At 37.7% G+C, this 24,841-nt stretch overlaps 1 protein-coding gene across 5 annotated transcripts in view; it reads right to left on the bottom strand.

Annotated features, from left to right (window-relative positions):
- The window catches only part of LOC105499260 (ceramide synthase 3), a 133,250-nt gene that overhangs the window by 80,464 nt on the left and 27,945 nt on the right, over nucleotides 1–24,841 (bottom strand). For 3 of the 5 annotated variants that reach the window (XM_011771776.2, XM_011771778.2, XM_011771779.2), the window contains 2 exons: nucleotides 10,822–10,995; nucleotides 346–460 (listed from right to left, as the gene is read on the bottom strand). In XM_011771776.2, the coding sequence (XP_011770078.1) occupies nucleotides 346–460; nucleotides 10,822–10,994 (288 nt within the window). In that variant the 5' untranslated portion in view covers nucleotide 10,995. Of the gene's footprint in view, nucleotides 1–345; nucleotides 461–10,821; nucleotides 10,996–16,110; nucleotides 16,128–23,971; nucleotides 23,992–24,841 lie in introns of those variants that run through there. The other 2 variants (XM_011771781.2, XM_011771780.2) reach the window with 2 other exon arrangements.

The following is a 24,841-nucleotide window of genomic DNA, read 5'->3' as shown; positions in this document are numbered from 1 at the left end:
TGCCCAAGCAATTTTCTTTCTTCATCTGTATACTTTGTATATATTCTACCATTAAAAATTAAATTTTGACCTTTATGCCCAAATTATGGCACTGATCATTAGTGCTCAACATGATAGTTAAATATAATAGTTCAACTGTTAACATTGTTATTTTATATTAGCATATGTATCATACTTGGGATGTTCTAAACCTGTCAACAGAACAAAGAAATAATAAATCCAAATTAATCCAAATCATTTGCTGGTCAATTGGAATAGATTTTTGCACACACAAGGTAAGCTATAGATAACTGAACCATTAAGAAAGAAGATTTTTAAATTGAAAAGCAAAGAATTTGTACTTACTTGCATTGGTTCCCTTGTGGAATGTTTGAAAAAATTCTCTAAGACAGTATTTGGTGTAACCTTTCGAACTGTCTCTTTAATGCCAAACGATTTTGCTAGAGGTGAAGCAACAAATCTACAAAAATATGAAAAGAAAGAAGTTCAAAATCTAAGAATAAATCCACAATGACACCAGAAAATTAAAGCTATAACTTTAGGTTTCTAATGAAATCAATCATTCGTTTATGTTGGCACTGGGGCTACCTATAGTCAAAATCTGTCTCTCGACACAGAAAAGTTTCAGGCCATACATACAAGCAATAATTTAAAAAAAAAAAAAAAAAAAAAACATTTGCACAATTCTAAAATTCATTTTATGTTAATCCAAATATATTTAGAGATAAGATTTAGGAAATAGAATAAGCTGTTCTACTTAGAATTTTAAAGACTCCCAGGGATTGAAATAAACAAGAATTCTGTTAGAAAATGTTTTATTTGGTGTTATTATCTTAAAGAAATTACTACCTTCCGATTTCAAGTTCTAACATAAGAAAAAATGGCAGAACTCTAGGGCAAATACCTAACAATAGGATTAATGGGTGATATGGCAAGTATACATTCAACTTTATAAAAAACCAGCAAGTTGTTTTTCAAAGTAGTTGTACTATATTGCATTCCTACCAATAACTTGTCAGAGTTCCAGTTAGCCCATATCCCTGCCAACACATGATACTGTCAGCCGTGGCAGTTCTACTGGTGTGTAGTGGCTTTTTGTTGATTTTCCATTATAATCTTTATTATTTCCAATCTTCTACTTGCTTTAAATATAGATTGATTTTATTTTTTCTAGTCTGTTAAGGTGGAAGTTTACATTATTGATTTGAGGTCTTTCTTCTTTTTAAATATAGGTGTTTGCAGCTATAAGTTTCCCTTCAAACACTGCTATTGCTGCGTTCCATTAAGTTAGTATGGCATTTTCTTTTTCATTCATCTCAAGTATTTGCTAATTTACCTTGTGATTTCTTCCCTGACTGGTTGGTTATTTAGAAATATGTTATCTAGTTTACATGTATTTGCTAATTTCTTGATTTCCTTCTGTTCTTGATTTCTTTTTTTAAGAAATGAGGGTCTCGCTATGTTGCCCAGGCTGGTCTCCAACTTCTAGCCTCAAGTGATCCTCCTGTTTCAGCCACCCAAAGTGTAGGGATTACAGGCATGAGCCACTGTGCCTGGCTGTTATTGATTTCTAATTTCACTTCATTGTGGTTGGAAAACATAATTTCTATTTAAATCCTTTCACATTTATTGAGACTTGTTTTATAGCCTAATGTGTGATCTATTCTGGAGAATGTTCTTTGTGCATGTGAGAATAATGTGTATTCTGCTGTTGTTGAGTAGAGTGTTCTATAGATGTTTGGTAGGTCTAGTTGGTTTACAATATTGTTCAAGTCTTCTATTTACCTGTTGATAATCTTCTGCCTAGCTGTTCTATCAATTATTGAAAGTGAATATTGAAGTTTACAACTATTATTGTTGACTTGCCTGATTTCCCTTTAATTCTGTCAGTTTTTACTTCACGTATTTTGGAATTTTGTTGCTAAGTATGTATATGTTTATAATTGTTATATCATCTGGACAGATTTACCCTTTTATTATTATAAAATGTCCTTTGTCTGTAGTAACAATTTTGAAATCTATGAAATTACATTTTGTATGATATTAGTACAGCTACTCCAGTCCTCTTTTGGTTACTTTTTGCATGGTATCTTTTTCCATCCTTTTACAATCAACTTATTTGTGTCTTTAAATATAACAGGTGTCTTTTGTGGACAACATATAGTTGGATCATGTTTTCCTAACTATTTTACCTATGCCTTTAATTAAAGTGTTTATTCCATTTACATTTAAAGTAATTCCTAACAAAACAGGATTTATATCTGCCATTTTGCTGTTTGTTTTCTATATATCTTATGCCCTTTTGTTTATTTGTCCATCACTACCTTATTTTGTGTTAAACAGATATTTTCTCATGTACAATTTTAACTTTCTTTTCTTTTTGGTTTTTTACTATTTTAAAAGTTATTTTCTTAGTGACTGACTTGGGGATTATAATTAACATATTAATTTATAACATCCTAGTTCTGATTAATATCAAATTAATTTCAATAGGGTTAAAAAACTCCATTCCCCTCCCCCTCCTTTGTGCTCTTGTCTCACAAATTACATCTTTATAAATTGTGTTCTGATCAACACAGATTTAGATTATTGTTTTATGCAGTTGCCTTTTAAACCAGATAGGAGAAAAAGTGTTACAAACAAAAAATATGGTTATGCTATCATTTTATTTTCTTACGTAATTACCTTTACTGGTGCTATTTCTTCATGTGGATTTGAGTTACTGTCTTGTGAACTCTCATTTCAATCTGAAGGACTTCCTTTCAAACTTTTCCTATGCTAGGCCTGCTAGTAATGAATTCTCTTGGTTTTTGTTTATTTGAGAATGCCTTCATTTTGAAGGAGAGTTTTGTTTGGTTCACAGTGTTTTTCTTTCATCACTTTTTATGTGGCATTCCACTGCCTTTGGCCTACATAGATGCTGATGAGAAATCAATTCCTAATCATAATGAGAATTCCTTGCATGTGATGAGTTGCTCCACTCTTGCTGCCTTCAAGATTCTTTCTTTTTGGCTTTTGACAATTTGATTATGACATATGTAGGTGTAGTTCTCTTTAAATTTATCATACTTGGAGTTTGCTGAGCTTTTTGGATATACAGATTCAGAATTCAGGGAAATTTTTGGCCATTTATTTCTTCACATTTTTGGGGTCCTGTTTATTTTCTTCTCTCCTTCTGGAATTCCCATTATGTGTATGTTGGTATTCAAGTCTCTAAGACTATTTTTCTTCATTTTCTTTAATTTTGCTGTTTCTCACACTGCTGACTCTTTCTTATGCCTGCTCAAACACGCTATTGAGCCTCTCTCATGAAATTTTGATTTCAGTCGTTGTAGTTTTTAACCCTAGAACTTCTATTTGGTTCCTTGTTATAAATTATAGTTTTCATCACTTTATTGATGTTCTTGATTTGGTAAGACATTGTTTTCATGCTTTCCTTTAGTTCTTAAGCATGTTTTTCTCTAGTTCTTTGAACATATTTAAAGTAGTTGACTTAAAGTTTTTGTCTAATAAGTCCACTATCTAGGTTTTCTCAGAAACACTTGCAATAATTGCTGTATTTCCTGTGTATAGTCCATACTTCTTTGTTTCTTTGCATGTGTCATAAGTTTTTGTTGAAAATTGGACATGTTAAATACTATAATGTGGCAACTATAAAAATCGGATTATTTCTCCTCCCCAAAGTTTTGTTTTTGCTATTTGTCGTTGTCCATTTGTTTGCTTAGTCACTTTTTTGAATTAACCTATAAAGTCTTATTTGTGATATGTGAGCACTGAAGGCTTTATTAGGTTAGCTTGGTAGTCAGCTAATGATTAGACAGAGATTTCCTTAAATGGTTGGAACCAATAAGTCCCTCAGTCGTTCCTGAGGAGCTCTGTGCATATGTTGGGGCACACCTTCAACATTTAACTAGGCAGTAAGCAACTCTGCCTTAGCCTTCACTTAACTGTTTGCACAGAGCCTAAAGGTCATTCAGAGGTGACAGCTTATGGCCTTCCCAGGTCTTTCCTGAGCATGCAGATAGCCATAAACATGCACTAACCCTCACACATAAAAGGGGCCTTCTGGATTTCCAAGAACATGTCAGAATTTTTCAAAGCCTTCTATGCACACCTCATGTTCTAGGTTTTTCTTTTAAGCTTTTAGGTCATTTTATTATTTGCCCCAATTGTTATACACTGTCTTAGACAGTTATGAAGTTAATCAATTGCCTCTAATTGTTTTAGACAAACACCCTCAGGGAAAAGGCTTTTTCACTGGGTGAGCTCTGAGTCAGGTCAGATAAAGACAGCACTGTGAGTAGTGTCTTCCAGAGAACCACCAGACATGTCAGATAATGACAATCCTCTGATAATGAGCTTTGAAGGAAATTCTACTCTGTTCTGCTCCTTTCAGTGGCAGCCAGGCTGCTTGTTTCCACTGTAATTGTGGGCCATTGGTTCTTCAAGGCTCTCCCGAGATGGACAGGGCAAGATGGGAAACAGGGCAAGTTAAAAATGTCACACAGCTTGCTATTCCTTCCAAGATTCTGCTGTTTTTCTTAAATAACAATCCCTAGATCACTAGAAGCCTTTGGTTGATTCTCAATTCTGAAAAATAAAACTGACTATGACAATTTTTGCTAGTTTTCTGGTTGCTTTTATGGAAGAAAGAATTTTCAGAGTTTCTTACTCTGACATTTTTGCTAATCCAGTGCATTGTGGTTTTAATTTGTATTTTCCTAATGACTAATAATGTTGAGCATCTTTCCATGTGCTTATTTTCCATTTGTATATCTTCTTTGATGAAGTATTTACTCAAATCTTTTGCCTATTTTTAAAACCAAGTTATTTCTTTTTATTATTGAGTTCTGAGTTCTTTATATATTCTGAATTTAAGTCCTTTATCAGATATATGTTTTACATATAATTTCTCCCAGTCTGTGGCTTGCCTTTCTATTTTATTTACAGAAACATTTCCTAAAAAGATAACTAGTAAGGTATTTTGCATATCATATAATTCAATATTTTCAAGTATACAATTTTTTTAAATGTATAAAATGACTTCTTAGTAAATTTACTAAGTCGTACAACCATTACTATGAATCAGCCTTAGAACATTTCTATCATTCATGTCTATTGTTAATCTCTGTTTCTTCTTGCACCTGCCCCAGGCAACCACTAATCTATTTTCTGTTTTTATAGCTTTGCCTTTTTGAATATTTAATATACATGAAATTATACAATATGTGGTCACTCATGTTTGACTTCTTTCACAGAGCTTAATGTTTATGAGGTTCATCCATGTCATAGCATGTATCTGTAGTGCATTCCTTTTTATTGCAGAACAATATTCCATTGTAGGGATATACACTAACAGTGTCTTGAAGAGCAAATGTTTTAGCTCTTTACCAACAGAAATAAAAGCATATATCCACACAAATTCTTGTACTCAAATGTTCATAGTAACTTCATTCATAACAGCCTAAAACTGTATGCAACACAAATTTCTTCCCATCAACTAAAGGATAAATAAGTTATAGTATATATGTATGTTGAAAGACTATTCAGCAATAGAAAGGAACCACTGATATACATAACAACATGAAAAAAATCTTAAAAGCATTAAGCTTAATGAAAGAAGTCGAACACAAAAGACCATAGTCTGTATGATTTCATTTAAAGGAAATCCTAGAAAATACAAAATTATAGTGACAGAAAAAATGATTGCTGGTGGCTAGTGGGTAGGGAGGGTATTAACTGAAAGCATTATAATAATTTTTTAGCTGACAGAAATCTGTATCATAATCGTGGTAATGGTTGCAAGACTGTATACATTTGTCAAAATGTATCAAATTTTGGATGAATTTTATTGTATGTAAATCAAACCTCAATAAAGCAGATATTTTTAAAATAAAGAGATTTCCTTATTCTTCCTTCAGTTCTGACAAAGGCACTATCTTCTGCCAGGTCAGTCAATTCTAGGACTTACTGAAGGATAATTTTTGTGTTTAATTAAATGCAGAAAATTTTACTTATGAATGACCATTTAGTTCTTAAATTCATTTTTATATCGATGGAAGTTGAATAAAAACTCTCTTAAGATAATCTGATTAAATGTATGCCAGTCCAACTTCCAGATGAATTAAGTTCTCGTGAAAATGGCCCCTAAATTTCAGAGACATATAAAAATAAGTGAGTTATGCACCAGATGTACACAGAGCAATGTGGAGAGATCATAAAACATAGTGCTAAATTTTAAAAAAGAAGAAAGAAAAGGTCTTAGCGCAATACCATTTATGTCAACAAGTGATACCGGCACATGAAGCACATGTTTTACTGGGTCATACAAATAAAGGATCACCAAATACACAGAACACAGCAGAGAGGGGAATGGGAGTAATGTATGGGGAAAAAAGGGAATTAATGAAAAAGTCATCAATCACTCAAGATTGCTCTTATATAGACATATATATATACACACATATATATATAGAAAGAGAGCATATATATGTGTGTACATAAATATATATAGAGAGAGAAAGAGAGAATATATATATTCTCATATATATTGTCATATATATATATGAGACAGGGTTTTGGATAAATAATTGAATTAGTTCATTTATCCAACTGGAATAAATAGCTGGAAAATTTTAGTGGAGAAAACATCCATTTTTTTCACTATTAGAACAACACAAACTGGAAATAGTTTCACAGGGTAGTGTTTTCAATATATTCACTCAGTGCTATCTCCTCAAATGTTAGAAATGAAGAAATTAGGAGGGGAAAGCAAAATAGAATTAAACCAAAGATTTATACAGTAAGGGGACAAAACTAATCTCAAAGCCAAATGAAGCATAACATTCTTCTCTAGAGGGTCATGTGAGAAACAGCATGTGGATAAGTATGCACGTAGATAAATATATACAATCATAGTATCCTTGCTGATATGAGGAATAAATACCTGTTAAAATCATTAATTTAAACAAGAAAGAGAACTACAGTCCTCTTCATTAATTTCAAAGACAGACATAATGATTTTTGTTTTACTGGATCCCTACCTCTTACACACAGAAAAAAAGAAACTTTCTTTTCTTTTTTTTTTTTTTTTTTGAGATGGAGTCTCACTCTGTCACCAGGCTGGAGTGCAGTGGTGTGATCTCGGCTCACTGCAACCTCTGCCTCCTGGGTTCAAGCGATTCTCCTGCCTCAGCCTCACGAATACCTGGGACTACAGGCGCTCACCACCACATCCAGCTAATTTTTTTGTATTTTTATTACAGACGGGGTTTCACTATGTTAGCCAGGATGGTCTCGATCTCCTGACCTCGTGATCCACCTGCCTCAGCCTCCCAAAGTGCTGGGATTACATCGCGACCCACCGCGCCTGGCCAGAAAATAACATTTTTAACAGAACAGAGTATAGATGTAAATATAGTCGTCTAATTGAGTGCTATCCTTCTGTTTCAAATAAATCTAGGAAATCAATCACTTTACCTAATAAAGTGTAGATGAATACAGTCACTTAATTAAAAATCTATTTTGAAAAAGGAGAGAAGAAAGAAGCACAGTAAATATTTGATAAATGGAACTGAAGAGAGAAGGGAAATTGTAAGTCTTAGCCCTAGGAAGAAACTTAGAGATTAGCTTGCCAGCTAGCTTGCCTAAATTTTCATTTTATTGATATGGAATAGAAAAAAAAAAGTCTGAGAGGAAGAAAAAAGAATGAACTTCTGCTCCCATGTAAATGGATCAAAATTAGGTTAATTATCAGGGACTGAGTCCCTTAGGTTTGCTACTATTGCAGAATTAAGCCTTCAGACAAACCCATGCAGACACCCAGACAACCCCCTCTTTGTCTAGCACCCCATCAGTTACCTGGGAGCCAAAAGCCTAGACATCCCAGATCTCCCTTTATTTTTAATATTTTTAATAGAATAAAAGGAATGTATCCCTAGGCAGATATTAGGCATGTTACATTTAAATACTTCTCCTAAATAGATAAAATAGCCTATTGGCATAAGATTGATTCCCAGTTCCTAAGGATTCAGAGGTTCTGTAAGCAGAATTTTTCAGAGGTTTTTTGTTTGTTTGTTTGTTTGTTTGTTTTTTATGTGAGAACAAAATATTGGGAGCAAAGTAGATCTCAGATGAAAAAGTCTAATGTGTATGTTTTAAGACTATTTCCAGTTGGGACAGTTAGTAACAATACTTTTTCAATTTATGTAAGTCGCTACAGATAGGTTACTCCAGCTACCCTACCTTCCTTCAAAGAATGATGGACATACTGCCCCATCATGACCTTATATTGCTAGGGTGGGGAATATATTTGTGTATTTTTAAGTAACAACAATAATAAAAATGTGACCTTCTGATTCTACCACCTGCACCCCTGCCTTGGACTCTTCTGGGACCATGATTTAATCTGAGATAATGTGTTTATTACACAAGTGTTGATATTTGAGCAGCTTAGGTCTCCTACAAATCATACTTCAGACACATAAAAGAATGCATACAAGATAAACTAATTAGAAACTAGTAGTCTGGACAAAATAAAAATCGAAACATTAGCCACACACAAAAAAAACAAAAAACAAAACATAAGCCACAAACTTTCAAGTAAATGTCAGTTAATTTCAAATTATCTGCTTCTTTGTTTCTCATCTGTCTGTCTCTCTCTTCTTGATTTTCTAGGAAGAAACATTAATTTCTGATCTTAAATAGTTCTTGGCTAGTTCTAAAGGACAATAATGAACCAGTCAAATCACAAATCTTGGTCACTTCATCGAATGAGAAGATGTAGCACAAATACAGTCTAGGACAAAAGAAAGATGCTTTCTTGTGTTAAATCTATCAGGATATGCTGAAACATATGGTTATATTTACATGAATTTTTAAAATAGTTCAGAAATTTTTGTGTTTGCTATTATCTCTTTAAGCTTGCTTTCTGTATTCCCAAGAGACATTTGTCTTCTGCCATCAGGAATCTTTCACTGTGAAAGTCTAAGAATTACTGAAACAGTCAGAAAATAAAAAACCAACAACCCTAAATCTGAGCTCAGGAGTTCAAGTCCCATGTTAACTGTGTGACCTTGGCCAGGTCATTTACCTCTCATTTCCACACATGCAGACTGAGACCACACCATTTGTGATTTTATGTAGCTCTTAAACTATAAGCTCCTATTCAAATGTAAGGTATAAGTGATATTTTATTTATTATATAAGTGGTTCAAACTCCCACTAATGATATAAAAGCTCTGGAAAAAAATATAAACTTATACTTCAAAAAGTATGACCTCTCTCCCCGTTAAATTTTCCTTCCTTCTATGGCATTAACAGAGATATGGCATTAGTGAGGCAACACATAGTTTTCTGTAGCACCACAATGGAAAAAGCTGAGAGTGAGTTATTGGGAACTGAAGTTATAAGGAGATAGAATAGAGAATATAGACTACAGTTAATCCCTTGAGAAGAAGTAACAATGGTCCTAGGAATTAAGAGAGGGTTGGATTCCTTCCTGATTATTGCTGGAGAGGCCAAGACAGGGACGTAACAAGCTGGTCCTCCACAGCTGTGCTGCTTTGGCAACCTAAAGATTTTTCTGGCTCACAGTCCTGGCCAAACTGTGAAAAATGGAGCTGTCCACCAAAAAGTAGGAAATCTGTAATGGAAATAAGTAATAGACCTGGATGCCAAATTCACAGATCACCGGAAACAATGCAAGAACAGCTAGTATTTCAGGATAGTAATTTGCTAATTTTGAAGTTCTACTTTATTTATGCATTCTTGACACGTCCAAATATGTGAGTAAAAAGTAGAATTAACTGTCAGAAAAGAAGTACATTTTCAAATGTTCTCAGCCAGGGTTTAGTGGTATCCAGGGGCTTTCTCTTCCTCCCAGTAGGAATAGCACACTGTTGGCCCCAGTGAAGCTGTTGTTGTACAAAAACTTTTTCAAGAGTTCATTAAACAGAGTTGGTCAAACTAGCTCTCAAGATAAGAACCCTGCAAATGGTTATAAACATATGATCTGCATTACAGTTAGTCTTGGCAAAACGATCTCTATCAGATTTTGTCTCAAGTTTTTCCAACTCTTGACATTTGAATATTCTCTTTGCTCCAAATGAATTAATGTGCTAATAACAGCTTTTTGAAATAGAGTCAACTACAGAGATTATAGATGAACATTTATCTACTGTTATCATAACACTAGTACAATTTTAATAAAAAGGCTGGAAATAATATCCATTTAAATTAAAACAAGAAAAAAATAAGTTTACTTTTTCTGAGAAAGCAAACTGATAGTTTTTCTCTTTGATTTCCTTGCACTTTAGAATGAAGGGCAGCTATTAAACCTTCAAATAAACCTTTAAAATAAACTGTACCATATAGCAATATTTGGTTTAGTCTTTAATGAGCCATTTTTGTTATTTTATAGGCATTTGAGAATGATAATGCCTCCTGAGTCATAGACTCTTCTAGCCCAACCTTTCCGGGAATGCATATGCATTGTTGGACACCATGGAAGAGCAGAAGATGAACTGGGTTCCCATATTGTCAAATAAGCTCTGTGGTCTGCAACCTCTCTTGATCTTGATTTTCTTCGTTATAAAACTAAAGCACTCAATGGGATCCATGTTTCTAATTTTTTGTTGTTCAGCCTTTAAATAACATTTGGAGTGCATCTGATTACATTAATTCATCCCAAGAATCTGTGGCCCATTAGTGACAACCTCTGAACAATAGATTCTTTAAGGATCTCACTAAGCCTAAGACTGTATTATTCTAGTGTTAGAGCAAAGAGGGGGAATGAGAAGGAAAGACTAAAGTACTACTTACTTTTCAAATACACGTCTGATAATCAGCAAGAGAAAAGCATATGGAATTGTCATGTATAAATGAGAAGGTTTTACATAGACGAGTCCATCATGATCCTCAAGATCTGACCACTTTATTGTTGGAGGAAGCCAGAATCTTTCCAACCAGAACCATTCTTTAAACGTCCAAAACATTCTAGAGAAATGGAAACAGAAGACATTAGGCTTGTAAAACAAACACGTAACATTAGGATAACATTGATCACCTTCACTCAAAATGCCAAATCCAGAGAGCTTAGAAAATAAGGCAAGAGGCCTAGCACAGTGGCTCATGCCTGCAATATCAGCACTTTGGGAGACTGAAGCGGGTGGATCACGAGGTCAAGAGATCAAGACCATCCTGGCCAACATGGTGAAACCCTGTCTCTACTAAAAATACAAAAATTAGTCCGGTGTGGTGGTGCACACCAGTAGTCCCAGCAACTCAGGAGGCTGAGGCAGGAGAATCGCTTGATCCCAGGAGGCGGAGTTTGCAGTGAGCCAAGATCACGCCACTGTACTCCAGCCTGGCAACAGAGCAAGACTCCATCTCAAAAAAAGAAAGAAAAAAGAAAGAAAATAAGGCAAGAATGGAGTATTATTATTTAATGGATTGTATGATCCTTCATTGCATTAAACAAGAATTACTCTTCTATACCCTCGTATCTTTATGGCATGGAAAAACTAAAGTTTAACACATCACTGTTCACACTTTCGTCAAAACATGTGAATATTATGCATGTGTATTTTCTTTTTATATGATTCTACGGTATTAAAAAAAAAGGCTTTACAACTTTAACATGCCAAAAGTCAATGTCCTGAAGGCTCCAAGTAGGTGTAAATCATCACTAGTACCCTAAAAAATTCCCCAGGAAATAAGGGGCAGGCACGTTTCACTTCATATTACAAGGAGATCAAATTAGTCTATGTAAAGGAATATTTATTAAGATTCTGTTATTTGTGAAGTGCTGTGCTGGGCACTGAGGATAAAACAATAAGACAGGGTTCCTGCCTTGAGGACCTAATAGTCTTGTAAGCAAGGCAGGCCTGAACAGATGACTTCAACACAATTTTTTTTTTTTTTTGGTATAATAAAAAATGTATACAGGTTGCTGTGGGAACAAGACGATGGGCACTGAGCCCAGTCAGGAAATATCAGGGAAAGGTAATTGGAAGAAAAAGTCCTTGAGATATCTTGAACAATAAGTGGAAATAAGCCAGGAAAGGTAGGAAAATGGGGAAAAGGGAATAGAAGTTCTAAGCAATAAAGTATTAATACCACAGTCAAGTAACCAGAGCATAGAATAATGTAAATTAGATGTTTTAATATCATTGTTTAGGCTATGATCATTTTGGACTTGGGATTTTGACTTGAGGATGTGTTGATTTCATCTTTTAATGTTTAATCAGAAAAAAAGGAATCAAAATGTCCTCAGATTCGCAACAAGGTTGTCAAAATAACTCTGTCAAAACCTCTTAATCTGGAAATAACAAGGTATATATAGAAAACTACCAGTGGGTTGGTACTACCACAGTGAATGAATGCAAGGTGTGAAATGGTAGGTTACAAATAAGTGCCCAGGCACTGTAGTGGATTGCCCTGTCATAATCAGTAATAGCTTTTCCTTCTTTTCAGAAGTATTCTGAAAGGAATACTTTGGACAATAAATCATATGATCACCCTCATTAAAATGCTGGTGAGACAAGCAGGCTAGGTCTTAGAGGGTTTGCTTGCATTCCATGCTAAGGAGTTTGGCTTTTAGCTGACAGGACCCACTAAAAGGTATTATACAGAGGAATGAGATGGTCAGCTATTTTAGAAAGGTCAATTTGGTAGCCACCTCCTCTGTGAGCCCATAGGGTGTCTTCATGTCAATTAGAGGAAGGTATTCTCTCTAGGCAGACATAGCTCTGCCAAGCCCAAAATGATGAGTGGAATGAGGGCTGGATTTCAAGCCCATTCCCCACTTCACCTCACCTAGGCACATGCATGGCAGCTCTTCTAGCAGTGGCGTGAAGCACACCTCAGGAGATGGAGAAACTAGAGAGCAATCAGCTCACAGCAATAGATGCAGTCAGCAGAGAGAAGGTTTGGCCAGAGCAGTGGTGACCAGAGGGAATAACGCCATTTGTGGGATGCAAATCGGGTAGAGGATAAAGGGAGCCCCAGAGAGAAGTAAGATTGATGGGGAAGCAAGAAAACTCAAAGGAGTGAAGGTCAAAGACCTGTGTGTTGGGAGTGAGGCCACGGGCCCGAGGGTAACAGGAAGACTAGATCAGAGGGTAGGATACAAGAGGGGAATACTGAAGTGACAGATTTCTTACTGGAGATGAGAAAGAATTCCACGGTGTGGACCCCAATGTCCTTCAGAAAGATCCGCACCAAAACCAAGAATTGAACCCTGGTGAGATAATTCCCTACCTCATCTCAACTCTTACCCACTGTTCGGAGAAGTGCTAACCCAGTCACCTCCACACCTGCAAGGCTGTGCCCCTGGAGAAAGGCTGCCTTCTTTTCCACGGACTATTCTTTTTTTTTTTTTTTTTTGAGACAGAGATTCACTCTTGTTGCCCAGGTTGGAGTGCAATGGCATGATCTCGGCTCACTGCAACCTCTGCCTTCTGGGTTCAAGCAATTCTCCTGCCTCAGTCTCCCAAGTAGCTGGGATTACAGGTATATGCCACCATGACCAGCTAATTTTGTATTTTTAGTAGAGACGGGGTTTCTCCATGTTGGTCAGGCTGATCTCGAACTCCCGACCTCAGGTGATCCGCCGGCCTTGGCCTCCCAAAGTGCTGGGATTACAGGCATGAACAACTGCACCCAACTTCCATGGACTATTCTTTTATTAGAATTACTACCCTGAGAGGGAGGAGTGAATCCTATTTATACCATTGTGAAGTTGTGTAAATATGATGGAACAAAGATCATCAACAAAGACTTAGTGAATACTTCCTCTCAATTAGGCTTTGAGGCTACAGAAAGGATAGGGGTGAAGGGGTGACCCTGGACTGCAGACTTGATCTGGGTAGGAAGGTATAGTGAGAACTGGTGACAGAGCTGTTAGGAATTGATCAACTTGCATGGTTGGTTTGGTAAAATAAGTGAGGACTCAAGCTTGGTTGCCTGAACCCTCTGACCTGAACAACTGACCAAAAGGGGAATTAAGAGAAATCTATTTTGAAGTACCTGCCCAGAACATCTCAGAACAAGAGTATCCACAAGCCTTTGAGCCAAACTCCAGTTAAAGTTCAAACTTCCTAGAGACTTGAGAAACCAGTCGAGGCCACAGAGTCTCTCTGTAATGGGCAAAGCTTGTGCCAGGTCTGTGTTCCTCAACTGCATCAAAACTAGATACTCCTGCAAGGGCAAAGATATTTTTTTTTCCTAGAAGTTTGCCTCAGCATGTTCCTTACTTTATTGGCTCCAAATTTAATAGATAAGGACTCAGGGAACAAATAGCAATGACACTGAGTTAGGTTTTCCCTCCAGTATTATTATAATCACTGTTATACGAAACAGCTTGCTCGCCCGTAAAACACAACTTAAGGCAGTACAGATTATTTCATGTAATGTGAAATATAACTAATCAAATAGTTTATCATGGATATGTAGGGGTTACCACTCTAAACAATTCCTTGTGCATTACATGTAAGCAATGAATTAAGATCTGTTGAAAGCCATAGCAACTTTAATATTCAACAGCCAAAAATATTTAGGGAAGATGGAAAGAACTCAAGAGTTGAGGACGGCCTCTTGGAAAATGTAGTCCAAACTGAGAAAGACAATAAATCTACGTTCTTCACTCTTTCTTCATGTGCTGCCACCAAACATCAATTATTGCAGCTTCAGAAGTGTTAAGAACCCATTCTTCACATCATACACAAAAATTAAAAGAAAGCACAGATCTAAATATAATGGCTAAAATTGTACAACTCTTAGAAGAAAATATAGGAGTAAATCTTTGTGACCTCGAGTTAGGCAAAGCCTCCTTACATTTCAAAAGCACAAGCAGGCTGGGTGTGATGGCACACACCTATACATCCATAACCTTGGGAGGCTGGGGTGGGCAGATCGCTTGAGCCCAGGAATTCAAGACCAGCCTGGACAACATAGTGAGATCCTATTTCTACAAAAAATACAAAAATTAGCTAGGCATGGGGCATGGTGGCATGCACCTGTAATCTCAGTTACTCAGGATACTGAGGTGGGAAGATTGCTTGAGCCCAGAGGCAGAGGTTTCAGTAAGCCAAAATGGGGCCACTGCACTCCAGCCTGAGTGACAGAATTTGGTAGCCAGCTCCTCTGTGAGCCTATGGGGTGTCTTTGTGAGCCATAGGGTCTGACAGACCCTGTTTCAAAACAAACGAACGAACAACAAGCAAAAAGCACAAGCAACAAAAGAAAGAATAGACAAATGGATACTATCAATGATGAACCACAGAATGGAAAAAATATTTGAAGGTCACATATCTGAGAAGGGACTTGTAGTTAGAATATGTAAAGGACACTGACAACTCAATAAAAAAACTGACAAATAATACAATTTAAAAATGAGCAAAGGATCTGAATAGGCATTTTAACAAAGACAATATAGAAATGGCCAATAAGCACATGAAAAGATGCTCTGCCTCAGCCATGAGAGAAATGGAAGTCACAACCATACCCAGAGATGCCCTTCACACCCACAGTTGCCATCCAACAGATCACAAGTGCTGACCGGGTGTGAAGAAACCAGGACCCCCTCCCCAACCAGACACTGCTGGTGGGAATGTGACAAAGTGCCACTGCCATGGAAAACAGGCTGTTGGTTTCTCAAATGGTTAAATATACAGTTCCCATAAGACTTCGTAATTCTACTCCTAGTACTGAAGAAAATAGAAAAGATTCATGCTCAGTATGGATGACCCTTGAAAGCATGATGCTAAGTGGCCAGACACAGAAGGCCACATATTGTATGATTCCATTTACGTGAAATATCCGGAAGAGATACAAAGTAGGTTAGTAGCTCCTTAGTGAGGTAAAGCAGAAGTGGGACAGATGGGGGAAAATGAGAAATGGCTTCTGATGGATACAGGGTTTCTTTTTAAGGTGGCGAAAATGTTTAACATTTGAATGTGGTGTTGGTTGCACAATTCTGTAAATATACTAAAAAATATTGAATTGCACACATTAAATGGGTGAATTGCATGGTATGTAATTTATACCTCCAAAAAAATTAAACAGTTAGGAAGCCTCCTTCTCAGCTTCATCAACTTTTAACCTTTATACCTTTTAATCTATGGCTTATCCTGAATTTCATGCTGCAGCTGCCTGTTTTTCATTTCTCCTGAGTCAAGCTTGCATCCATGAACCCCAAAAACTAAATAAAAGAAATAAAGACTATAACCAGGTTCAGACTTCAGCATGACTTTAAATTTCATGACTTTATGGAAGAAAAAAAAACGGTATGCTTTAAAAAGTAAAATTGAACTCTCCTGAAAAAGTGTCTCTCCCAGATGATGGACGCTTGAAAATAAGGGTGGTCATAGACTCCATAAGCCAATATTTCAGCTCTGGGTGTGGGCTTTAATGGTCCAGGCTACCCCTCCAGCCAGCCTCATCGTCCCTCAAGATGAGATCAGAGGCTAAACAGACAAAAGAAGTGAAGACTGTGACAGTCACTCTTCTCTAATCCTCTCTGCCACTTCAGACTATTAGCAAGAAACAAGTCACATTCTCATGGCCTCTCCATGGCTGCTCTAAGGCCACAGCCTGTGGTAACCCACAGCCAGAACCTCTGGGATCCTTCAGAGTCACATTTACCTGATCCTAGTATACTGGACATGTCATTTTGGACATGCCACCAGCTCAGCACCCAGCCCACATAGTAGTCAGGGAAAATTGCCACCATGTGTGAAGTTAGTGCGATGCCTTTCCCACTGTGAATGCCAAATGCCATTCTCCATCTGCTGGCATTGACCTGACCTTAGAGCTAGTCATTCAGATGCTTTTCTTGGGACTGAATCTGGAGCAGATAATGCTATCCGGCAGTAGCAGCAGATGGCATCCTGCTGAGGCAGCAGCGGCCGTGACTGCTGCTGCTGAAAAGATAGTCCCGGTCTCTCAGCTTCTTAGATTTCCTGATTGTCTTGGTTTCCACTGTTATCCAAGTCTAGTCCACTAGCCTTCCTTCAATGATGTGAGTTGCCTCTAGTGAAGTCTTTTATTTAAGGTACTAAGAAAGAGGTAAAAGGGGTAGATTCTATTGCCTATAACCAAGAACCCTGACTTATACATCCAGCATCCTCCACACCCTCCTTTAGAGAAACTGATGACTCCAATTTGGTTGTCTGAACCTAAAGTGTAGCAGAGGTACCTGTTTTTAAGATTCATAACTGGGAAGTACACAGCCTGCAGCATTTGTCAGTTTCTCCCTCTGTTTAGCCTCTGACCTCATCTTGCTGACAATGGGCACTCACTTGCTCATTTGTCCCTTTTTCTTCTTTCTCTCCCATTTTTGTCCCTGCTCTTCCTGTTGGAAAATTTGACAATGACACTCTTAGTTACTGCTTAAGGTGGTTTTGCTCCATGTAAAGGAGGCTGCTGGCTTCCCTGAATAGCCTTAAAAAGATGCTTGGTTGATTAAAAAAACATATCACCTATACTGTGAGTAGAACGATACATTTGTGCTGGGTTAACTATGTAAGTATTATAATACTTCAACAATACTCAGATGGAAAGGACAGTTACAAAATATTGAGATGGAGAGATATCTGCATTTTTAAAACCCCACATGTCACTGCTGTGAAAAATTCTTGACCCTTCACAGCAATGATTCTGTCATTTAAGGACCCTGATTGTGAGTCACTCACTTTTTGGTCAGTCTCAGGAGCCCACTGATGCCCACATTAAGTTCTTAGCCCATCTCCCATCTTTAGTCATTTGACTCAATTCTAGCAATTTCTGGCAATTTAAAAATAAACTCTGTTAACAACTCTTCAGTATCTCTGCTTAGAATTCTCTTGGAAGCAAATGTACTTATTTACCCTTGGGTCATTCCCAGTTCCTTTTTCTCTCTTCAGCTACTCAAGGCCCCTTTTTCTCATCCCTTGTGCATTCTCTAAGTTCTGCAATTTTTACTCATATAAAAATATCAGAAGAAATTGTGATTTTATTTACACAAAAAATGTCTGAGGCTATTTTTTAAATAAGAAATATTTGCAAGAAAAATGCCAGCAGTTATTTATTTGTACTTTGGGGGAAGCAATAGGAACGGATGAGGCATCTCAGCCCCAGCTGTGTTTTTTGCTAATACTGTGGAATTCTTAAACCCTATTTTCGACTTGGCAGCCGCCAAAAGTTTCCAAGAAGACAATGTAGCTAATGTAGGGGGTTCATGGTCATTCTTTTCTAACCTCATAGGTATAGAACCTAATGTGTAAATGAAGACTGTTGAGCTACTTCCTCAAATGGATGCCATTCCATTCGACCTTAGGACTGAAGGAATAAAACTAACTGGGCCACAAGTTTATCACTATTCGAAGCAACATTTTTGTAAAGTTTTAAAAAATATGACAGTCTAACTCTCGCTGATGTAAGAACTCCAATCCACGATGAGGCTTTGGACAATATCTGGTAATTATTCATCCTATTCATACTGTAAGTTCCACACCAGCTTAGAAGATATCGCTATAGAACATATCCCTCAGATAGAGGAGAGCAACAAGAAACTATCTCTACACAACAGAAGGTCTCTCTCAGACAGAGAGCAGTAACAAGAAATGGCAAGGTGGGCAAACAAGTCAAACTGAAGTAAAGGTATTTTTCTGACTGACAAAGTGAAAGGATGCGCTTGAGTCAACATTCGCAATCTCTGAGTACTATTATGGTTGGAGGATATGAGTTGGCAAGAGCTTTTGAAGGTCAGGTGACCAGCTAGATTATAAGTGCCCAGCGTTCTCTGGTGAAGGGAAAGTCAGCTCTGTAACAGAAGGACCTTCTCTGTCTTGCTCACTACTGCCTACTCAGAGCTGGCCACACAGTAGACACCAAACGAGTATTTATTGAACGAATGGATGTAAAGCTTACTGGGGCTAGAATGCATTTTGGAACAATCAAAGAGTGATGCTTCAGCCAAAAATAAAATCTGATTCAATTATCTAAAAACAACCTCATCTTTGTTAGTTGTAAAAAAATTCTTAAAATTTGGTTAAAGGGTCGGGTAAACATGTTTATCTACATTAGTCTGTTTGTGCTTTCTTTGGAACCAGCTCTACAAACCCAGCCAAAAAAAAAAAAAAATGGTATGACTTTAAGATAAAACACAAAGGAAAACATGAGCATCTACGCACCTCCTGTGCACACCGTTAAGACCAAGCCCACTGTAAATTCCAATTCTAAATGCATTTAAAATTGTACCGTTTCACACGAAGAAGACAATGCAAATGATGGAACAATTTAACCTTGAAGGTTATTCACTGTGACTAAGTTAGTGCATTTTAAAAAACTATAAATGCTTTAGGCTCTAACTGTAAAAAGAACTGAAGAGGAAAAAAAAGAAAAATATCCTGTACTTTAATGTAGTGGAGCAATTAACTTACTACAAGACAAAAAATAATTTTAAGGAATTCTCCTATACAAAATTTTACAATATTAATTTAAAACCTGGAAGAAATTCATAATAGACTTAGAGATTTTTTTAAAAAGAAGAAAAATTCATAATATTTGTGACAAAAATATGCTATCACCTCAAAGATGTCATTAAGTGGTATCAGGATGCTCCCAAGTATCCATTTATTCTTTTTAGTCACACACCCCCAGCCCCCACCCAAGTTACACCTGGCATGTAGCCGCCTGCTCCATGAGGTGGTATTCTCCAGCCTCCCCATATGTGGCACGTGTGACTATGCCTGGGTCAATGACATAGGGGTGGAATTGATTTGCATGATCTCCCTAAAGACCAAGCTGCATGTCCTGGTTTCTCTCTGCCTTCCTGAGAGCTGGAGATGCAGCTGATAGGACAGGAGTGATTTTTAAAGCCAATTAGCTCATTAGCCCTGGGCCACTCATATCTGTACTGTTACATGCAAGAGAAATCAACTTTTATCTTAGTCATTGAATTTTGAGTTATCTTTGTACAATAGGTGAGACTGTGACTCTAATAATACAGAGAAAATAATAGAAAAGATAAGTAAACAAGAGCTATCATTTGTGTTGTTTCCAGGTAGACTGTAAAACATGGAGACTTCTGCTCATCAAAAGATACCATAAAGGTTGGGCGCGGTGACTGACGCCTGTAATCCCAGCACTTTGGGAGGCTGAGGTGGGTGGATCACCTGAGGTCAGGAGTTCGAGATCAGACTGATCAACATGGTGAAACCCCATCTCTACTAAAAATACAAAAATTAGCCAGGTGTGGTGGCAGGCGCCTGTAATCCCAGTTACTCAGGAGGCTGAGGTAGGAGAATCTCTTGAACCCTGGAGGCGGAGGTTGTAGTGAGCCAAGATTACACCACTGTACTCCAGCCTGGGTGACAGAGCAAGACTCCATCTCAAAGAAAACAACAGCTTTAAGAGAATAAAAAAGTCACAGTACAGACTGGGAGAAAATAAGTGCAATATAAAGAACTTATATCTAGAATATATAAAGAACTTCTATAACTCAATTTAAAAAAATAATCCAGGGACTTTTTCCGTCGTAAGTCCATTGGGAGACTGGGTTTCCATTAATACTCTGTTACATGCTCTAGAGAGAAGCATCATAAGTCTTTGCTCTGCTTACAGGGCTTCTTTTATGAAGCTTGGGCCAGTTGTCAAGTTAATGCCTCTCAACTCCAAATTCATCCTTTTTGTCTGCTCTGGGAAAATGGATTCAATCCGTTTATGTATTTTCCCTTTGCCAGCTGGCCAGGAAACTTTGCCAGAAGAGGGTCATGGAGCAACATGGTGGGAGGAAAGGGTTTCGCTTTTGTGTCTGGGGCACTTACAGTGAAGGGCTCCAGCAGCCCCCAGCCGCCAGCAGATTTTAACACCTCCCTTGGGGGTGTTGTGGCACCGTGCCTCCAGGGAGATACCTGCTAACAAGCAGCTCTCCCAGCACCCTATAGAGCAGATTTATGGCAAGTTCCAGAGGGCTGGTTTCCAGCAAGTTCCACTGGTACCATAAAGACTCCTTTCAAGAGGGTCTGCATGTCAGCCTGCAGGGAGCCTCTTCCTTGGGTGCTCGATATCCCAGAGGTGTGATTGCTTCTTATACGTGCTAGTCCAATATTCATCAGAGTTGTTACTAGCCAATCTCCCATTATTCTAGCCCTGACTGGACCCAGTCTGCCTTGATGGAAAAATCCAACCATCTTTATGTGCTTACTCTAATACTAGATATCAAAGGCTCAGGGTATTCTAAGCAAGTCAAAAAAGGCCTCTGAAGCCCAAATGAGAAGGGAGAGCCCTCTCATTTTCCTTCCTATCACTGTTGGTAGAGTTTGCTTTACTTTATCCTGCTTATAAATTAGGTGATGACTTGAGGTTTCAGGATGATGTGATTCTGCCCTTCTGCTCCCACTGATTCCAAAATTTAAATTAATGTCTCCATGAACCAGCTATCACTTTCTACTAGGGCAATACTTTCTCGTTGTTACTAAATATAATTGGGATATTTTCCTAGCAAAACTAATAAACCTCAAAAATGCCAATTAAACATTTGGCATCTGTGTGTGGTCAAGTTCCCTTTCAGACCAGAGCTCTCCCCTCATGCTCTTCTCTTCAAGATGTGTTTCTCTTGGCTCTGAAATAAAACTCCGTGATACACTGTGATCTAGGTTGCCATCTATCAGCCCCTTCCTAACCTAAATCTTGAGCCAATGAATTAATTCTTAGAAATGCTCCAGGTAGCTACTGCTGTCTCCTGTTGTGTGCAGAATAAACTCCACTTGGGGAAGGTTCTGTCAGAGGCTTTTGTCCAAAATGAGTCCGCCTCTGTCTAGAGGCAGCTCCCTATCTTACGCCTACCTGCACTCTCCTGTAACTGAGATGCTTGCAGGAGGGCCCTGGTTGGTTGGACCCCTGCCTACTTTTCCAGTCCTTCTGTGCCCCACTTCCCCTCAGTCTGTGATACTGCAACTGTGAGGGGTCTGCTTTCTAATCTTTGAAAGCAAAAGGCAAAGTTCTTGTTTTCTTTACTTTTTTTTTTTTTTTTTTTTTTTTTGAGATAAGATCTTGCTCTGTCACCCAGGCTGGAGTTTAGTGGCATGATCCTGGCTCACTGAAGCCTTGACCTTCTGGGCTCAAGCAACACTCCCACCTCAGCCTCTTAAGTAGCTGTGACCACAGGCGTGCAGCACCACACCCAGCTAGTTTTTCATTTTTAGTAGTGACAAGGTCTTACTATATTGCCCAGGCTGGTCTCAAACTCCTGGGCTCAAGCAGTCCTTCCACCTCAGCCTTCCAAAGTACTGGAATTACTGTCAAAGTTCTTTTTTTAGCCTTGAGGCATTTGCATAAGCCATTCCTTCTGCCTAGAATGCTCTGCTCACCACTTCACCTCACTCTCTCCTCCTAAATCCTCAAGTCTCCATTTAAGAGTCTATAAGATCCTCATCTAGGCTTTCCAGAGCCCCAGATCCCCCAAGGTTCTATAACCTGGCATACAGAAGGTACAAATAGTAAGTGCTCAATACATATACCATAGCAGTCAAATACATGGACTTTGGAGCCAGGCTCCTCAGGTCTAAAATCTAGTTCTGACACTTAACTAGCCACGTGCCCATGGACAACTAGCATGACCTCAGTTTCCCCATCTACAAGATGGAGTTGATCATTGTACGTCACCTCCCTGCAGGGTTGTTAGAATGAGTAAGTGGGTAAATGCTTGTAAATTGCTTTATTTCATGTCTGTTAAATGATAAATTGGAGTGAAGCTATTAAATACCATGAAATTGCCCTTCTAAAGAGAAGGGAACTACATAAACTTCCAAGTTCTAAAATTCTTTAATTGACACTTATTAAGTTAGAAGAAGTTATTTAAAAATAATATTCAGTGCAAACTACCATATAGTAAAATTACTACATGCATCTGTTACTGGTGGCAACATAAATGATAGTATCCTTTTGGAAACGAGATAATAAATTTTAGGAGTCACTAAAATGTTCAAGTGTACCTGGGAATATACATAAAACTGGACACAATTTTTGAAAGCTACAATTAATAAATAACACTTCAATGTCAGTAATACTAGTTTTTAAAAACCAGAATGTTTAAGCATATTTGAAATATTAACTCCAGATAATATCCAACTAATGTTATAAAATGTATCAACATGAAAAATCCCATGACATATTAAAAAGTAAAACCCAAATTCAAAGTTATATCATACTATGATTATATGATGCATATGATCTCATTATATGATACTATTTTATACATATCATATGTATGTGTGTGGGTATAAAAATAAAAACTAGAAAGAAACATAAAAAATAATTGGTATACTAAAATGATAAATTCCGGGTGGCTTAAACTTTTAAAATATTGTTACTACTGATTCAACATTAGGAAAATGTATCACTGTTTTCTTAATTGATTATTCAAATCAGTGAAAGCAAATTTTATTCTAAAAATCATGCAACACCTAGCCCAATGCTATAAATATGACGAAAGTGAATCCCAGGGAAATAAAATTGCTTTATCTGAGTAAAGCCAGGAAAGCCAGTGTTTTTCCAATATACACCTAGTTCCCCCTGACCAAATGATGATTTTGTTTCACATTAATACTTTATGAGGCTAATTTTTTATAGTAAATGTTTCATATACAAAAGCTAATGCCTTCATACAGATAATACGTGGATTAAACTGATTTGAAATAAGGCAAGTTTGCTACCTACATAAAAACTTATCACAGCCATTTTACTCACACAAACAGCTAACTACTGGAATCTTTTGGATTTTAATAATTTCAGAGAAAATACAAAGTGTACTCCCTTAGTCAGTAGGAAGACAGGCTCTTGAAATCTACCTGTAAACTGACTTTACAGTGTGGAGGTAATAAAGACACAATAGCACATGGCTTTCCAGGAGGCAGTGCTCACCAAAATGGAATTCTCCCAAGGCCCCTTCACCTTAATCTGCTCAGGCTTGTCTTTGCCCCATCATTACCTCGACAGAGATTATCAAAGGCCCACTCAGGACCCAGGGTGATAAGTGAGCCAGGAAGTTGACTTAGACTGGTAATGTGGATAGAAATTTGCAGAAAAAACAGGTATGACTGAAATCAGAGGGGTGTAAAGCAAAGTTACAGAACAGAAATGTCTTAGAAGAATGTAAATCTTAGGGTTCCAAAAAAAGGGATCCAAGGTGATGGGGAGGAACACTATGAGATTGATAGTTCTGTTTTCAAAGGTAGAACTCCCCTCCCCACCTTTCGGTGGTTCACTTTAGGAATCTAAAATGTAAATTGGTGGCTGGGTAAGAAGGCAATGGTGTTGCAACATTAAGAAATGTTAATCCAAGTAGCATCCTGTCAGCATTTCCTTTCCAATTGCTGGTAAACATCTTGCTCCTCTCCACTGACCACCTTCGCGAACTCTCCTCCCTCGCCTGGAGAACACATCGTGCCTCACAAATTACCCTGTTATTAGTGTCGGGCACAAGTGACTGGTCCAGGCCAGAGCAAAGGAATTGGGAACCTGCTGCCAGTGAGTCACGAAGGGCCTAAGGTGAGTCACCTGGTTCTGTCTCAGTTTTCCCATTTGAGGGACTAAAGGATTGCCTTAGTGTCTGCAAAGACCTCCTGTGTGCCACTCAAGGGTGCTGCACTGGCTTCTGGTCACCTTATCCAGTTAGAAAGGGGTGGGTAAGGCCGTTATACAAATTGCAAGCTGGCAATTGATGAATACAATAAAAATAACAAACAAAAATGAGTGAATGCAGCACTTCACATACCACAAGCAGCTATAAGTCTTGCACAGAGCCTAAAATCTTTCAAGAGAACGGTGGCTCTACAGTCAGGAAACCTGGTTTGAGGGC

The sequence above is a fragment of the Macaca nemestrina genome, chromosome 7, assembly GCF_043159975.1.
Source record: "Macaca nemestrina isolate mMacNem1 chromosome 7, mMacNem.hap1, whole genome shotgun sequence".
NCBI classification, from domain to species: domain Eukaryota; kingdom Metazoa; phylum Chordata; class Mammalia; order Primates; family Cercopithecidae; genus Macaca; species Macaca nemestrina.
The sequence above is the reverse complement of the archived record's forward strand: the minus strand, read 5'-3'. Positions and strand labels throughout refer to the sequence as shown.